Source organism: Bidens hawaiensis, unplaced genomic scaffold (assembly GCF_021521415.1).
Source record: "Bidens hawaiensis isolate Kalapana, Puna unplaced genomic scaffold, B.hawaiensis_p1.1 tig00066026_1, whole genome shotgun sequence".
Lineage (NCBI taxonomy): Eukaryota > Viridiplantae > Streptophyta > Magnoliopsida > Asterales > Asteraceae > Bidens > Bidens hawaiensis.
This window is the reverse complement of record NW_027501753.1, coordinates 1-17,321: the sequence shown is the minus strand read 5'-3', so window position 1 is coordinate 17,321 and position 17,321 is coordinate 1. Positions and strand designations below refer to the sequence as shown.

The 17,321-nt window shown below is 35.2% G+C and overlaps 1 protein-coding gene and 1 pseudogene across 2 annotated transcripts; both read right to left on the bottom strand.

Annotated features, from left to right (window-relative positions):
• Positions 1 to 1,433: 1,433 nt before the first annotated feature.
• On the bottom strand, positions 1,434 to 6,661 carry LOC143604631 (transcriptional elongation regulator MINIYO-like; annotated as a pseudogene). Its single transcript, XR_013148335.1, has 10 exons — positions 6,637 to 6,661; positions 6,030 to 6,590; positions 5,847 to 5,950; positions 5,373 to 5,557; positions 5,075 to 5,180; positions 4,726 to 4,989; positions 4,458 to 4,646; positions 2,272 to 4,362; positions 1,948 to 2,157; positions 1,434 to 1,863 (listed from the first exon to the last, which is right to left on the bottom strand). The product of XR_013148335.1 is annotated as a transcriptional elongation regulator MINIYO-like (transcript).
• A 1,045-nt stretch (positions 6,662 to 7,706) lies between these two features.
• On the bottom strand, positions 7,707 to 11,149 carry LOC143604630 (rop guanine nucleotide exchange factor 1-like). Its single transcript, XM_077081048.1, has 5 exons — positions 10,954 to 11,149; positions 10,291 to 10,407; positions 9,653 to 10,191; positions 8,793 to 9,137; positions 7,707 to 8,087 (listed from the first exon to the last, which is right to left on the bottom strand). The coding sequence occupies exons 1-5, from the start codon at positions 11,147 to 11,149 to the stop codon at positions 7,731 to 7,733; spliced, it is 1,554 nt and encodes a 517-aa protein (XP_076937163.1). The 3' UTR covers positions 7,707 to 7,730.
• Between the last annotated feature and the right edge of the window lie 6,172 nt (positions 11,150 to 17,321).

Below are 17,321 nucleotides of genomic sequence, written 5' to 3'. Positions count from 1 at the left end.
GTATTTAGGACACTCAAAGTACGTGAAGCGTAACCTAACCCAAAATTAATTTGACATAAATTTGAGAAAGCAAGCGGATATATTGCATCTTTGGGTTCATGAATTGTTCCACGGAAAATTCGTTTATTTTATAAATAAACATGAACACACATTTTGTATAACTTGTATGTTCATCAACATTCATCACAAGATAACCGATATCAATTTGGTGTGAGTAAATTGCAATTTCCGTTCCTGAGGTTTGTCTAAATGCGCGATTTTCATACATGTGGTTTTATTTCACCTGCAATATAACCCGACCTCACTAACCCCGTTAAGTTTGGTCATTAAACCCATCAGCGTGCTCCTCACATGAGGGACAGTTTTATCCATTTTTTTTCCTCAAATACACCCCGAAGCCTCACGTGTGGGGCTTGCGAATTACGGTTGAGGTTTATATGGGAAGAAAAAGGACAAAACTGCCCCTCACGTGCAGGGCCGGCCGAAGAATTTTGGTGGCCTAAAGCGAGTAAAAAATCAAGGGCCTTTTCTATAAAATTTAGAGTTGAAATTTTCAAGAAAAGAAAAAAAAAGAAAAAAATTAACTTCGCTTCACATTCAATTAAATGAATAGGTTAAATATTTAACTAAAATAGTTTCCATTCTCTTAGATACTCTATTTTATATAACCTAGTACATAATATTTTTTTCTTTAAACAATACAACAATAATTTAAATATGTTGAAACACTCATGATGCAACTTGATCGGAGAATACTAAAAAACATCATGTGGAAAACAACACACATATTGGTCTTCTTTAACATTGACGTTTAAAATTATGATGCAACTATATCATTTTAATTTCGAGAAAATATAAATTGGATAAGATAATGCCTGAATATTAACCTTACAAACTCGAAACAAGTTTTAAGCACTAATTAGGAACATATGCTTAAATTATTGTTTATTTTTTTTAACAACATAGTCATTGAATTAATACATAGTTTAATTTAAGATTAGTTTAAAAAAATAGAAATAGAAAAGAGATGGATGAAATATAGAGAGATTATTTTGTTATTTTTATGCTTTAAAAATATTGGATCTGTTGAGAGGTAAGAGACTCAAACCTTGGTCACCATCATCATCACAAAGAAAAACGGAGACATACCACCATTGCGGTAGAACAGTAATTTGTTTATATGTGTTAGATATATAACTCTATTTAAAATGGGGGCCTTAAATTTTGGGGCCCAAAGCCCTAGCTTGGGTTGATACACAGCTGGGCCGGCCCTGCTCCCGTGAGAGGCATGCTGATGGGTTTAACGATCAGACTTAACATGGTTAGTGAGGTCTGGTTTAATTGCAAGTGAAAAGAAACCACGGGGACAAAGATCACAAATTTGAAACTACCGGACTAAAAACGTAGATTTTAACATACCACAAGAACGAAAATCACAGTTTACTCATTTGGTTTTTAAAACAAGAAAAACAGTTTGCCCATAATCAAATCTCTGATAAACCATCACAGATTACTTCCATTCTCCATGAAAATTAAGAATCCAAGGCTCTAATGTTCTTGTAACATTTCCATAAACCATTGGAACCTGAAAACATCCAAGCATTTAGTTTCAACATGATCTTTTCCGAGTGTCCCTTGACAAAATCCACATGCAACATTTCATCAAGAAAACTATTAATCTTTCAGGATGACTTTCTTAAGTCTTTCAACTACACTCAAAAGTGTGGAATTCCCTTCACAGGCCTCACTCAATACTGTAAGCCTCCTTGCGATTTCCGAACCCTGCAATGACCCGTTTTCTGCTTGTTCCAGTTTTTGATAACTTGCTGGCTTCTCATATTGTGTAAGTTTTACAATCATCCCCTATCATAATAAACATAAGATTTTTATATCTGTGAAACAAAATAAAAGAAACCTTTGATATATCAAACAAACAAACAAACATACCTCATGGTCTGATTTTCGTGAGTAATCACGAAGGATAGATTTGGCCAATTTATTTCTTAATGAATTTTTGTCACCAGAATGATTACCAAAGATGAAATACTATAAATGATGAACGACCAATGTGAACGCAACTAAATTTCTAGTTAGTGATCTGTCTAGAGAACCAGAAACCCATGACTTTACATATGCTTCCAGAATCATTTCATCGTCCTATTAATTAACAAATTTCCCACCAAGTTAAAACAGGAATGAAAGTTTTCAACTTCTTGAAAATCATTTTTATTCAATAAAACAATAGATTGTTAACAAAAAAATATTTCTTACTTCCAGAGGTTCTAGATATCCTGCTTCCCGGGCTAAGCATTTTTCCAGTGGTGGCAAAAGCTCGAGAGCCCTAATATTTGATAAAGCGTTCCAAACAGCAAGTCGAACTGGAGCTCCAACACAACGATGCAAATACATTGAAATTTGCCTACCGAATAACAAATCACCATACGATGCACCAGCAAAACTCTCCACTAAAGTTTCTACAAATGTGGAGTAACTGTCGTGTATCTCCTTGTCAAACTTCAAAAGGTCAACACTATTAGTCACTCCAACTTCCAACAACTTTTTATCAAGACTCCGCCCGTATAACTCCTGTAAATTACTGTAAATGTCTCGCGTCTTCTCGTCTTCAAGAATATCCATCCCGGTTAATAATGTTACAGATAAAGCATGCAGTTTCCAAATAACTGGCACGTTCTTGATCGAGTAGGAATTAGAAGAAACGTGATTAGATATTGCTTCAAGACCTAAAATAAAGAAAAGCCCACTTTTGGAAACTTCCAGGAAGTTAGGTTTGACCGGTAGGTTGACCGATTTGGTGTGGTCAACGGTTGAGATTGGACTGAGAAACCAATGATCAGGAAGTGGTAGCCTTTGATGAGCCCATTCCTTTACCAAAGAAGTGTTTGCTGACGGGTCAACGTCTTCTTGAATGGTGTTAAGAGAAAACTTTTTTGGGGCTCCGTGTTGACCGTCTCTAGTTTTGACTTTTGACTTTGACTTCTTTGCATGCAACCATCTGTTTTTAAAATGAGAAATTAGATTTTCACTGAACATTAAGTACTCTTCTTCTGTATACTTCCATCCAAATGTTAATGATCGGCGGATACCAAAATCAAGATATTTGAGATTTTGTGGTTGTAGCAAGATATCCAGCACTTTTTCCAGTATAAATCCATCCATGGGGCCCACAAGTAAACATAAGCCAAAAGCACAATTTAATCTTTCCATATTTAGGTTTATCTCTTCAACAGTAGGGTTTTCTTTCTTTTTAACAGACTCAACCAACAAGATCTCAAGCAACTGAAGAACCAATCTTGCATCCATCCAACACCGACCCCTGGTGCAGGACCACCTCTACCAAACATCTCAACGGATTGCATGAGTTGACCCGAAGAAGTCAACTTCATGAAAGCTGTCAGTAACGTTGTCATCTTAGGTATAGAACGCTTGAGTATACCATCTGTAAGAATACTATCAGCATTTTTCAAACTCTGGTGGTCAATCGATGAATCGTTAACCTTGGTTTTAGCTAGCTTTATCAGTTTAATAACTGTAATAACAGTCTCTAACAGTCCGTTAAGACAACATACAGAGGCTAATGATGTTTCTTGATTACTTTGATGTCTATATTGACACAGAAACTCGAGAAACGAGCCAACATGATTAACATCACTTATGTTAAAGTTCAAAATACGATTCTTGATCAAGTGTAGTCCAATCTTTGGGATGAAATCAGGTAGCCATGGAAGATTCCCACTTAAAATGGAGTTATCCTCAGGAACCACACTTTTTAGAACACCAAAAAGAAAGCGAAAAACCGCAGATATTACCCATAAAACAGAAGTCAAAGTCAACCCGTCATTTTCCAGACAACGATAATAAGCTATATAAATAAGGATCGGTTTCCAAAGATACCCACTGAAGGGCTAAATCAATCATGCGTCCAACACCAAGTCTCTGTGTGGGCACGTCTGTTGACTGGTCAACCTTCTGTGAAGAGTAAAAGTTTGGAAGTGTTCCGGTCAAAGCCTCCAGGACCAGATATGATTAATCCTTACTGATGGCAGTGAATTCTTGAATTATATTTTTTCCCATTAATTTTTCAAATGTGGGAATGTCTAACCAGATGCAGAGAGCTGGAAGCAGGTCTGAAAAGTGAGATACGCAACACCCGTATTGAATGCAGACCTTCCAAAAACGTAACTGTTCAACAAGTAAAGCTGATAGAAGTTTGAATTTTTCTGTTTCAATATTCATCCAGTGATCTTGAGGAAGTGCACAACGGTATAAATGCCACGTCAGCTTCTGGAAAGTTCCATTGTTCACAAACTCCCCACACGTTTTTCTCTCTAATCGAGCCAGTACCTTTTAAGATAAAAGATTTAGAAAACATTTTTGGCTTCATAACTAATCCAAACTGCTTAAAATATTACATTAAGATGGTGTAGATGGGTGCATACCTTCATTAAGATAACAGATTTTATCTTTAAAAGGTCAACTCCGGTTTGGTTTTTTGTAGTGAACCTGTGAACAATAACTTGAATTAGCCTCTCACACTTCATAATTGCATCTGCACATGTAGGGGAATGTCTTGCTATTGCAATGAGTATTGAAATTAGACTTTCTTCCAAAGCTGCTGATGGATCAGACTGAGAACATACAGAACAATTTATCGGTCTTGTAACATTTGACCAAAAAGTCAAACTAGAGTGATTTAATCATTCTTACCTCCAACAGATAACGAATTCTTGGAAGGATTCCCATTCTAACTAAGCCTGCTGCAATATCTTGTGTTGCAACCACCATGTCATCTTTTATTGTGTGTTCATCTTCAGCATCTTCTTCATCTTTGATAATCCTATCAAAAGGAAAAATGTTTGAAGGTTTGGTGTTGTATTTCCAAAATCCACCATGAAGAAAACCAACATCAATGTTCGGTCGACTTCTAAATATGGGAGCTGTACAGACATTCTTCTCAAAAATTCCTGTTTTCTGGAATAAAAAAGTGAATCTTGTAAGAAATTAATTATGACACACATAACTGACAAGCTGAGTTGAGTAAAGTAAGTAACTTTACCTCAGAGATATCAAACAAGAGTTCATTGAAGTTGAAGCTCAGGACACGCTGAATGACTCTTGCACAAGCGATAACCACAGAATTATGGTTATCATCAAGACACATCCTACAAGTCACAATACATAAGTTAAATATGCAATATATTATTCTCTATGAAATCAAAAGCATGATAAAAAAATGAATTTGGCTTGATTATTATGTTGAACTTCATGACAGATGGCAAGAAAATCCATATTTAGATTGAAATATATGAAGTTATGGGTTGAATCCTTCCAAAAAATCTTGAACATAAGCTTACCTGAGTGCTAAAGCAAGTTCAGGTTCTGGGCCTAGAGCAAAAGCCCAAAGAGCCTCCCAGTCAACATTTTTGTTATGATTACCAACTTTCAAAGTCGACCCTGTCTGGTTCTTGATAATATTATCTTGTGCTTTATAAAGGACAGATGTCAGAAGATGCAAAGCAAGAGCCCTTTGTCCAGGAACCTTATATACAAATAGCACGAGAGCAAGTAAGAATATTATGGGTTCATATTGTTATGTCAAGGTTAATGGAAAAGACCATTATTCTCTGTAGTATCAATATCAAACAGACAGCTTTTCAATTACAAATGATGCATGAATATTTTGCAAGAATTTGAGAAACAACTTAAAACTACATTGAAGGTTCAAAAGATAATATAATAAAGTAGTCTGCTTGGGCAGACAAAGTGAAAAGATAGAAATTATTTTTAGTATGTGTGTGTAAAGGAATAAATTGAGTAATATAACTAACCACACTTCTAGTAAGGGCAATTGCTTCTTTGATGGTGTAACCAAGAGCTCCAGGGTCTCCATCGGTTCGAAGAAAGTCACGTTCAGAAGCATTTTCAACACTACCTGGAAAGATATTAAATATGTATAATGACAGATAAAGAATAATCTGATAAGAAAATGCAAGTGCAAGTAGCATAGGTACCTGATACCTGACCATAATCATTTACAAGATCTCCATCTAAAGAAAATCTCAAATCCCTTGCAGCCTCAACATTTGTGGTCCATGTATCCCACAAACTGGTGGCGGATGACTTGACTTCTGGCACGCCTTTATTCTCTAACTCTTTCTGCATTTGATCTGGGCTTGTAATAATCATGCTATGAGCATTATCATTCATTGATTCGTTGCTTTTACTTTCAGCAATGGAGCCAATAGCAGCAGAGGTAATAGATTTCATTTTGTTTTGCCCTCGTTTTTGTAATATCTTTATTAATTCAGGACTCATCTTCCTCATTATCTCAGCCTGTGCCTCTGCAATCTCATGAGTTGACATATTTTCCAACCGGGCACGATTCTCAGCATCAATCTCAGTGTCGATACCTGCAGATAGATGAAGAGGATTGGAAGTTGCGTCCTTTGACTTGACGTTGTCCACTGTCTGTTTCCATCGTCTGAAATCGAGACCTTTTTTGTGTTTCCTTTGAATAGGATTAGCCTCAGCTGCAGCCAGATTGAATTTTGTAAGATCTTCATCATCATCGCCTGATTAACCTCCTTCTCAACTATACCGCCCATTACCAATTCTCACCCTTTTTATCTGCTGATTTCTTCATATCCAGATGATTGATTGGTTCGGAACAAACAAACTGAATTGGGGGCCAAGACGAACCAGGGTTTTGACTAAATGAGAATTCAGAGGCTCTTTTCTTTTCTTTTCTTTTCTTTTCTTTTATACCTTTTCTTAATCTTTTACTCAATATATTCTCCCTCTATCTTCTCATTATACACATTCACTTCACTTCAACTACCCCTAAATTTACCAAACTCAAACTCGGTTTGCTTCATATTTGGCCCAGTTATTTAATATTAAGCTCAACCTCAATGGGCACTAATTGAGTTCAAGCTTAAAATATCAAAAATTCGAATGATTCATTTGATTAGTTTGAATATTCGAAATTTGATTTGTAGAACACCTATAGTTGGGTTGCTTACCTCTAGATCATTATCTTCCCATGATAGAAGTAGTCAAAAGTCATTTTGGTCATTTAAAAAAAAAAAAAAACAAACGAAATCGTCATTCCTAAGATGAATAATTTGTGTAATTAATGAGGGTTAAGGACAATAGTTGCAATCTGATACACACAGTGTAATCAAAGACTGTAATTTGTTCTTCATTTTATTAGTTAGTATTTCAAAGTCTCTTCTTATAGCTGTCCAAATGTTGATAAGAAGAATTCAGAAGAGTTGGACGGCCATGCATGTGGTAGTAAATGATATTTTTTTTATACTTGAAAGTAATCAGCCAACATCAACAAACAAGTGGAAACCAAAAATTGATGTGAACCGTTTTAGAAAATGACTATTTCCATTGTTAAAGCTCTGCTCAAACCTAAAACAAGCTTATTTGATAAAGAAGTTTGAGGCTGAGATTTAAACTTCGATCAAGTGTAATACATTACATACATAGATGGTTCTGATTCTGGATGTCGTCAATAAAGAAACCACAGTAAATAGAAATAATCACAACATTACCTATAGAATAATACAAAGCCGTAGTAAGGGTAATTAGTAGTACCAATACCAAACTGTTAAACTTGAACAACTAGTAGCATGCAAGCTAACATACGACGAAAAACTACTACTCATACTAACAAGAAACATCCTGCCTTATGAATCACTGACTTAATCACGCTCTGGAGCATTAGCGGGTACTTTCCCTGCAGCATATGTCCATGGCATATCCAGGTCAGCAGCCTTAAGATGATTGCCGCTGTTAGTGGGGCCCGGTGGAGATGAACAAAGAGTTGGAGTGGCAAATGGAGATGAGAAAGGTGAATGCTTGACTGAAAATGGACTAGGGGCCATTCGCTTTTGAACAGGAAGGCCACCACCTCTGTTGAAAATCGATAAAGATTCTGTAGCAACACAACGTTTGGTGGTATCGTCTACAAAGATGACATCATCGATTCTTGCCATTATGTTAAATGCCAAACTCTCCATCACCCTTGAGTAGCTTTCGAGAATCGACTGTCCAACATCCTGTAACCAACAACAATTTAATCACAAAAAGAGAGAGATTGCACCAGGAAATATGTCAAACAACTCAACGCAGGTGGCATAATTGGGCATGTGAGGCTGGTTTTGTAATTGGTTAAAATGGTAATTTTGGGTAGTTAGTTTGAGTAAATTTGAGAAAAATAAACCATGATTATAACTTATTTTTCATGATTAAATAGTATAAAGCAGGCATTAAAATAAGTGGATAAATAACCAAATCATAAAACATATATTCTTTGCAATGTTTTAGAGTTTTAAAATTTAAGGTTAAAAATGGATAAATGTGAATTTTTACAGTTTTGAGAAATAGGACGAGTGATCATAGTTTAACAGTTTTTAATGAAATGGCTAAATAAGATATTTTAGTTAATTTCTAGAGGTATACATATGAAACTTTCCCAAATTTATGAGCATTACTCTGTCAAATACAATTGCATAAATTAAGCTTTCAATAATAATCTATTTATAAAATAAGCTTATTAAGATGTTCTATGCATTTAAAAATGCACTTTGGGTGCCTTTGGAACCACTTAAAAATGCATTTAACCAGCTGATTTCAGATTTGCAATTTAATTATCGATACTAAACTATATGCATGCTTCGATCTAACATGACAAACACTTGCAACAAAAAACTAAGGGTTGCATAGAAGACGAATTTAAACGCCTATCAAACATACTTACATACCTTGTTATATTGAATTTTGCTCATATCCAATGAGGTTTGTGGAAGGCCAGGAAAACAAAGTCTCAAGCTATGTAACAGGGTCTCTGCCCTTTGTGATAAGCAACTGTTCTTATCACCATCAGCAACTAAGCCTTTAACCTTTGAACTCAATGATGAACGCTTACTTTTTGGATACTTTTTATGCTCTTTCATCCTCCATACATGGACAGTTGCTTCAATCCTATTAGCTACTTCCAGAGTACGGTGTTCGGATGACAAATCTAGGCAATCAAGAAGACATTCTGGAGAGAACTTTTCGGCGGTTATGAAACGGTACATGATTTCACCTAAACACTCTTTTCCATTCTGCATTAATATTGAAAAAAGAATTAGAAAAAGGGCACAAAATCAATTCTTGCACTATATACATATAATGAACAATATGAAAATTATTTACCATAAAATAGTCTTTTACAAGAGCATAACTAAAGAAGGAAACCACATAGTATAGCAATTTATGATGCTAAATGACTAACATGTAAAGCCAAAAACAACAGAGCATCTAACATTCCAACCCACAGAAAAAAGAGAATAAAGTCATGAATGCCAAAAGAAGAGAGAGAGATTAGTGACAGAAGTTGTATGAAAATGTTCAATGAATACATTTTTGCAAAGATTAAGATGCATATGCTGTAGGCACGTGATTCAGTAGTGTCTACAAATCTACTAACCAGATATATTATACACATTCAGGCAGATAAAAGATGACATGGACGGATATATTTGGCCAAATCCCAACAATAGAAAAGATCAACATGTCTTATAAGTTATAATTCACTTGAAGATAAAACTTTGGGGAAATCAACAGCTTGAAAGTATACCTTTGGCAACGCTTCCAAGTAGGCACTTGGTTTCTCCATTTCAGCAAGCACATTACCATTTATTGCTAATGCAGCCTTGAGTATCTGATTTGTACAGTCCCTGTACTGCTGCAACTTCTTTCTGGCATCCTCTGATAACCCTTTCGTAGGAACCTTAGGATAAGGTAACCACCACTTCTCTTCCTGCCTGACTGAAGGTCTTCCGGATGGAACATTTGATGGATATGCATCACAACCATCACCTTGAGGTAGAACTATCCCACGATCAACATAACAGAACTCCTTATTGCAAAATCCATCTAGTATACTAATTAACATAGCATCAAGCTTCTTCAAAGCTGGAAGATTCATCTGCATGTCTGACCGTTGATGTGGGACCATTACTTCATACGTGCCTCCACCTGGAAACTGTTGTATGGAAGGCACAAGATCTACAATGGAATCACTCACAGATAAAAGCCATTCCATTTCCCTCTGCCACATTACCTTCTTCTGTGGCGCCAATGGCTCCAACCGCCACAATTCTCCAAACACAGAGGCTAACGTTTTTTAACCACAAACAGATACTAATCAGAAAAAAGACAGTACAGCCAAAGGTAAATTAGGCTTTAGCACATTAGAACTGAAAATTCACTGACCAGAAAGATTCGTAATGGCATTTGAGATTGCTAGGGCTGTACAGACTCCTTTGCCTCCACCAGACATGTCTTCACCAAGAAGAAGCTTAGCAAATCGTTCCTTCATCATGTCAATCTCTGCAAACCAATGAAAAATTGACACAACAGTTGCGAGTTTGGTTTTAAGTCTCATTGTGCTAATATATATATATATATATATATATATAAACGGAAGAAATTCACATGCTTCAGTGATTTCTAGGAAAGAAATGAAAACATTTTAGTTTCTAGGCTAGAATCCTAAGTATGTTGCAGACTATATCAATGTTTGTCTGGTGAACTGGGCAATTCTTCTTCTGTGTTGCCCCATTTCAAACGAGGGAACCACTATGAAACACACAGGATCCGTGATTTCAAATGGCGACAGTGCAAAGTCAGTCAAGTAAGAGGGTCGATCAGATGTGACTGTCTAATTATTACTTTTGAAATTGCGGATGAGGTGTGTTTTATAGTGGTTCCTCCATTTAAAATTTGTATGTGTTAAGGTTAGGCAGTGAATTGTCCAACTCAGCAGACAATCAACAACGCCAACAACCCTAATAAGGTTGGATTGCAAAAGCTAATAGCATAATAATAATAATGCACATGAAATGACATGAAGAGATAGAGATGATGAACTGGAACCAGAGATATCGGAATCAGGTTGTTTCTTCTTCTTTTCCCACAGCATGACGTCGTCATCCACATCCTTCCCATCGGTGACTGTACGGAAGCAGGCAGGGATGCTGGAGGTTTCAGACTCGCTGAGACTGTAGCTGTGATCGAAGCATCTCTCACTACCACTACTACTCCTGCTGCAGTCTCTCTCACTCCCACCCATTCGATCAGAAACCCTAACTACACATTTCCGCTAAATCAGTGAATTCAGTTGTTCAAAAGATTGAAGTTGTGGCGGAGAAGATGATGATGATGATCTAATTCTAAACCTGTAAAAGTAGAATGAACAATGAAATATCTTCGTATGACACCCCTTTCTTATCTACAAATCACATCTTGCGGAATTTATGGCTGCAAATTCAAAGCTTGGAGCATTTTTACTCAGGTAGTCCACGAGTAGCTTGGCTCGTTTGCACCCTTAATATTGCCCTTATCAATGAAACGAAGATAAAGAATGAGCACAAGACGAGTCGGTTTTGGCTAAGGATTTCTGTTTAAAATGAGTTTTTCAAAATAAATTTTAAAGTCTCGAAAAATATCTAGCGGGAGTAGTTTGTACTGTCGAGAAACACTGTAACAGCTAAAAGAGTATAATAAGAAGCTAGATCAATTAGTACTGTTGGAGAAAAACCAAGCACCTAAAGGAGTGCCTCGAAAATGAACCGTCTGAAAAATCAAAAGATTGTTGGAAGGATCATTATGTAAGTTGGCCACACCTCATCAGTAACAAACCACTAGCTTGGTAGCGACATGGGAGTATTTTAGTGTGTCAATTGTTAAACTCGTTTTTATGCACATTTTATAATAATTTAGCATGCATATCCGACGCATTTAACCCGTTCACATAATAGCATTTTGTAAATATAAGTTTTGATTGGAGAAATCTACTTTGGATTATTTTCGATTGATCTTATAGGTATAGAACGATTGTGACAAATAATGATGTACTAAAGACGAAAAATAGTTCGGGTCAGGGTGGGCCTTAGCCCCTGACTTTGAACGTAGAGCCAATTATTATTATTAGTCCATTATGCTTTGATTATTCTTGTGGGTGTTTGTTAGGCACAAATCCCAAACCAACTCAAACTAGAATCAGGCAATTAGGGAATGTATGAGCTTGTGACCGCCAGTTTTCCACTTTAAAAAATAAATTCAGTTGCTGATAGCTATTTCGCTACCTCGCTATCGGTGTTCCGTCTCACAAAAACAAAATTGAATTTTAAATCAAGGAGGTGTATTTTTTGTAAATATTTAAGTTTTTCCACTACAGTTAGGGGTGTTCACGGTCCGGTTTTCGCGGTTTTTAGATCAAACCGTAACCAAACCGTTAGTAAAGGTTTTTAATTTTCGTAAACCAAAACCGAACCGTTGAACTCTAAAACTGAACCAAACCGAACCGTTAGTAACGGTTTGGTTTTACGGTTTGGGTGTGTCGGAATTTTATTCAAAATGTCTAAGCTAATTTCTGATTATTGTAAAGTTTACAATAAATTATGAAATTTACCAAACATCTACTGTTTTTATTCTCAATTAAAAATATAAAGACCGTACAATGTTTCTTGTGTTTTAGACTTAGGCTTAGTCCACTTTGTTTAGGTACTGTTATTAATTATTAACACATATTATATACACATACTAATACTTAATAGTATAAAATGTAATGTGTTTAGTAACATATTTATATACAAATATATATAATATCAAATGCTTAGAGATATATATGACTAAATCATATGGTCCGGTTCGGTTTTATACGGTTGGTTTTCGATACAAACCGTAAACCAAACCGTTCGTAACGGTTTGAAAATTTTCAAACCAACCAACCGAAAGTTAATAAATAAAACCAACAATGAAACCAAACCGACGACCGGTTTGGACGGTTTTACAGTTTCGAACCAAACCGTGAACACCCCTAACTAAAGTACACTTTAAAATGATATGAAAGAGTTCAAGAAGAAGAACAAAAAAGTCATTGATCAATAATGAAGAAATGAGCTAAATAAGTACAGATGTACAAGCTGGTTAAATTAAAATTTTTTGAAGTAATTTAGAAAATAAAAGAATAAAATAGAAAATAAATTGTAAAGTCGATCATAGAAAATAAAGTTGGGCTTTACTAAATCAATAACTAAACTTGATATGTGAACTAGTTTGGCCTAATAAAATGTGGTGGGCTTCCCTATAAAGGAAACAAAACAAATAAAAATTTTGTTTATATTCTTTCCTTTCTGTATCCTCTAGCTTTCTTCTAATTTGTTCTACTAAATATGCCCTTGATAGCCCTTAGTGCCCTTAACCATCTACCTATACTAATAAAGGAAAAAAATTCAGGACATATGACATTCTGATGTTAATTCTCACTATCAAATTCTCGCCAAAATCACTTCTCTTCTATTGATGGAAAAGAAAAAAAAATCTTGGTTCTAAATATAATATTAATTATAAATTCAACATACCGTATTAATTGATCAAGCTCCATTAATTGAATTATTCATGACATAAATTATATTATAAACATACTTAATATAAAAAAAATATTAATATAATAATTACGTGTCATAAATATATTTTCTTTAAATTGAAATGTATATATAAAGGAGTTTATGTTTAAAGAGTACATTCACATTCAATTTTTGAGACACCTCCATATTGAATAAAACTATAATAATTTTTTTTAATTTTTTTTTTAAAATATTCAGTCTTAAAAATCATAGACATATTTTCCATTTTTATATTTATTATAAGACTATTGTGATAGTTGAACAATAATGTATTTATAAGGACAACATGAAAGTTGTTCAAAAAGGAAAATCTGGTGTTTTTTTTTGTCTATAGCCGGGTATGGAATGTAAAACATTTTTGTGAAAGACTTTAACTACACCTTTCATATCGAAATGCCTCATTGTTTTAAATGCTCCTTCCAAGGGCATTGCTTCATTATTGTATACCGATGGTTGAATAACTCATTCTCGATTTAAAATTAAAATGTATTTGATGATATAAAACGACTATGTTTATAATACATTTTTTTTACATAATATAAAGAGACTTAATTATCTTTTTTTTATTTGTATTAAATTATTCATTGTAATTTGTACATTAATTTATCACGTGTAATACACGGGTTTCTAAAGCTAGTTGAAGAATAAAGCCCTTCCACAAGGCTTTGTTTTTGTTGCTTCTTGTTGTACTGACACTCTGTTCCAGAGTCTAAGTTAAGGAAAGAAAAGAAAATAAAGTGGAGGGAATCATGAAAAAAATGTGTTCCACAGTTTTTTTGAAAGGAAAACAGAGAGAAAGAAAAAGAAAATTGATAGTATTCTTTTTCCTTCCAAATTGGAAGGAAACATAGAGTAAGGAAAGCACTAAAGACTCCATCAAACTCAAAATAACAACAACTAGGGGGTGTACCCGCGCTTCGTGACGCGGGCAAGTAAATGCGAGTTATTGCTTTTGTTTGTTAGCGGTAAATGATACAGATTGTAGTTGAAAATAAGCAATGTTAGTCATAACAATTACATACATGGTTTTACATAAAGGATATCTACATACTTCTTATCTAAAATATGCCTCGAGTCATTGAAGCCTATTGAGTATTGATGCAAAATTGATGAACAAAAAACATAAATTCACTGCAGCCCATTGATGCAGAATTGATGAGCCAAATGCCTAAAATCCATTGCAGCCCTTACCTTTCAACTGATATCACTTTTCATGATGAGAAAAAAAATAGACAGAAATTTTCATAAGCGTAAAGTAAGCAAACTCAAGTGGTACAAGAAATTTAATCGTATGTGAATTGCTTTGCTTACTTTACGCTTATGTCAGTTCTAATGGTTCGTTAATTCATTTAAGTTCATAAGCGGTAAAGTTCGTTCAAGGTCGCCACATAATATTTCAAGTCCCCTAGGAGTGCTTGGAAGATTCACTTAAGCAAATCATGCATCATATTAATAAGGCATAATCAATCATGTATGCGTGTGCTTTATTTGTTGTTACAGTTTCATATTCACAATTATTGAGAGTCTATTTCCATGAAGTCTCGTAGACAACAATGTAGTTTCGTTTTCCCTGTTAATCTGTTATGGTAAGTAGGAACAATCAAAACTTTTAGTGCTGAAGGGGTTGGTGTGTAAAAGTAATTTAACATGCAAACATGTAATGTATAAAGAGCGGTATACGTAATTGACTAAGAAAGAGTTAAACATAAAGGAAGCACACCTCAAAAAACCAAAAATACCTTGTCAAAGACGAACTCCTACTGCAAGTAGAAAGAGTTAAACTTAAAGGGAAGCACACCTCAAAAACAAAATACCTTGTCAAAGACGAACTCCTACTGCAAGTAAGATTTGAGTACACACGTTAGACCTGCAAGATAACACATATTGAATTTGAACTCCAAAGTACTGATATAAACTTTAATCATATATAATGTCTAACTATTAATAAGAAACATTCTACCATTATGCATCTAATTGCATAACAACATATCAGGTGCACATAAGTCACAAGTAATACAATTATCAATTATTGTGCCATATCTTCTTAACCTCCAAAACTCAAAAGATGTCAACACAAATAAATAATTCTATAGCCAAAAGTGCAGAGAAAACAAATACCTACTCTGAGTCAAATGCAAAATACCAATTGCAGTAAACGGCAACAACTTTTCACCTAATTTATTGACAAAAATGGCAGCACCGCAAGAATTTATAACATAAGTGAGGCAGTAAATGAAGGAATTAGGGGCAAGACGATAACAAATTATAATCTAATTGACCCATTTAATAACCAACAAAGAGAAGAAATTACCATACGTCTTCGTCGATTTCGGGATCAGCGGCGGCGCCGGCCGGTCGGCGTCGGCCTCTATGGGGACGAAAGGTTAGTATCTACAGAGTGCTTGAAATCCGATTTTCATAAGATGATTGTGATTCAGAAGGCAAGAAAGATTGTGGTGATGGTTCAGATTTGAGGTGGAAGACACGCCGAAGAAAGTGAAGACGTTTCGGTTACGAACGTGTTAGATGGCATGTTGTACACCAAGCTTCATTATTTGGACAGTTTGTGAACAGTAAGAAAATGTGACTAACGGTTACTTACAAAATTAATATATATATATATATAATTACCATGTTGCTCTCTCAATTCATTGATTCGTTTCATTGCCTTCTTTAACCAAACCTAATTGGTTGTTCGTCATCATGGTAAGCCAGCGCCCTAAGCATACCCACACCCACGCAGATGGCTTACCTGCTTTTCAATGCTTGTTTCAAGTTCTAGTCTCTATTTTATTAGGTATTCTTCATTTAACATCTCACACTTACTTTTGATTTTACATCTTTAGAGTTATAGTAAGTAACAGAATGATTAAAATGGTTTCTCCGTGTAAGGCCCCGTTACCGGTAGCCCTACTTGAGTGTTGGATTTACTCATAAACGCGGTTCTAAATATCAGAGTTAATAAAAACTTTCGCGGAATAATATAAAAGTCAACCATTCATTACAACATCTATAACGTGTCTTTCAAAAACATAACATAAAACATAACATTTCAAACATCACGACAATCTCCAGATGCCAGCCTCTTCGGATCCTGCCATGTGTCTTCCTCAAGCCAACTGCCTCAGTCGATTAGCCTGCGTGCCTACTAAAAGTCAGCTACACTGAGTGAGTTCTAGTTATTCATAAAACATACAATACATTCAGATACGAGTCATATGCACCCGGAGGTACATACCTTCATATCTTCTTACACACTTACTTACATACGTACTTTCATTCTTTCTTTCATACTTACTTACATACTTTCATTCATACATATACGTTTTAAAGAGCATTCCGCCTTATAACCTTCGCCGATATTATTAGGGTCGGTTCCCTACGTTCGCTGATATTATTAGGGTCGGTTCCCTACATTCTTCGATACTATTAGGGTCAGTTCCTTCATTCGCCGACATTATTAGGGTCGGTTCCCTACATTCGCGCTACTATAACATACCTGTCATTTACATACTTTCCTTGACGATATGTGCAATCTCCGAAGAGCGTTCACGTACCATTAACATTTCATACATGTATTGTTCATACATCATACATATTCATACATACGTCATTCAAACATCATACATATCAATCATACCTTTAACTAACACTTGACGGCACATGCAATATCCGAAGATCGTTCACGCACCGTCAAGCAATCGTCATACATAAATCATACAAGGCATACACTTACCACCCTAAGGTAAGTGTATTGACTATCATATCGAGTATGCACACAGCCCCGAAAACATAACAAGGAAGTGGGGCTAGAAACTCATCTCAATGCGGTTG

What these genes read in the sequence shown, in the direction of transcription:
- LOC143604630 (XM_077081048.1), bottom strand. Translation starts at nt 11,149, where the DNA reads ATGGGTGGGAGTGAGAGAGACTGCAGCAGGAGTAGTAGTGGTAGTGAG. An exon ending in ACCTGATTCCGATATCTCTG is followed by an intron (nt 10,408 to 10,953) that starts GTTCCAGTTCAT and finishes ATTGGTTTGCAG; the next exon opens with AGATTGACATGATGAAGGAA. An exon ending in ACTTGGAAGCGTTGCCAAAG is followed by an intron (nt 9,138 to 9,652) that starts GTATACTTTCAA and finishes ATATTAATGCAG; the next exon opens with AATGGAAAAGAGTGTTTAGG.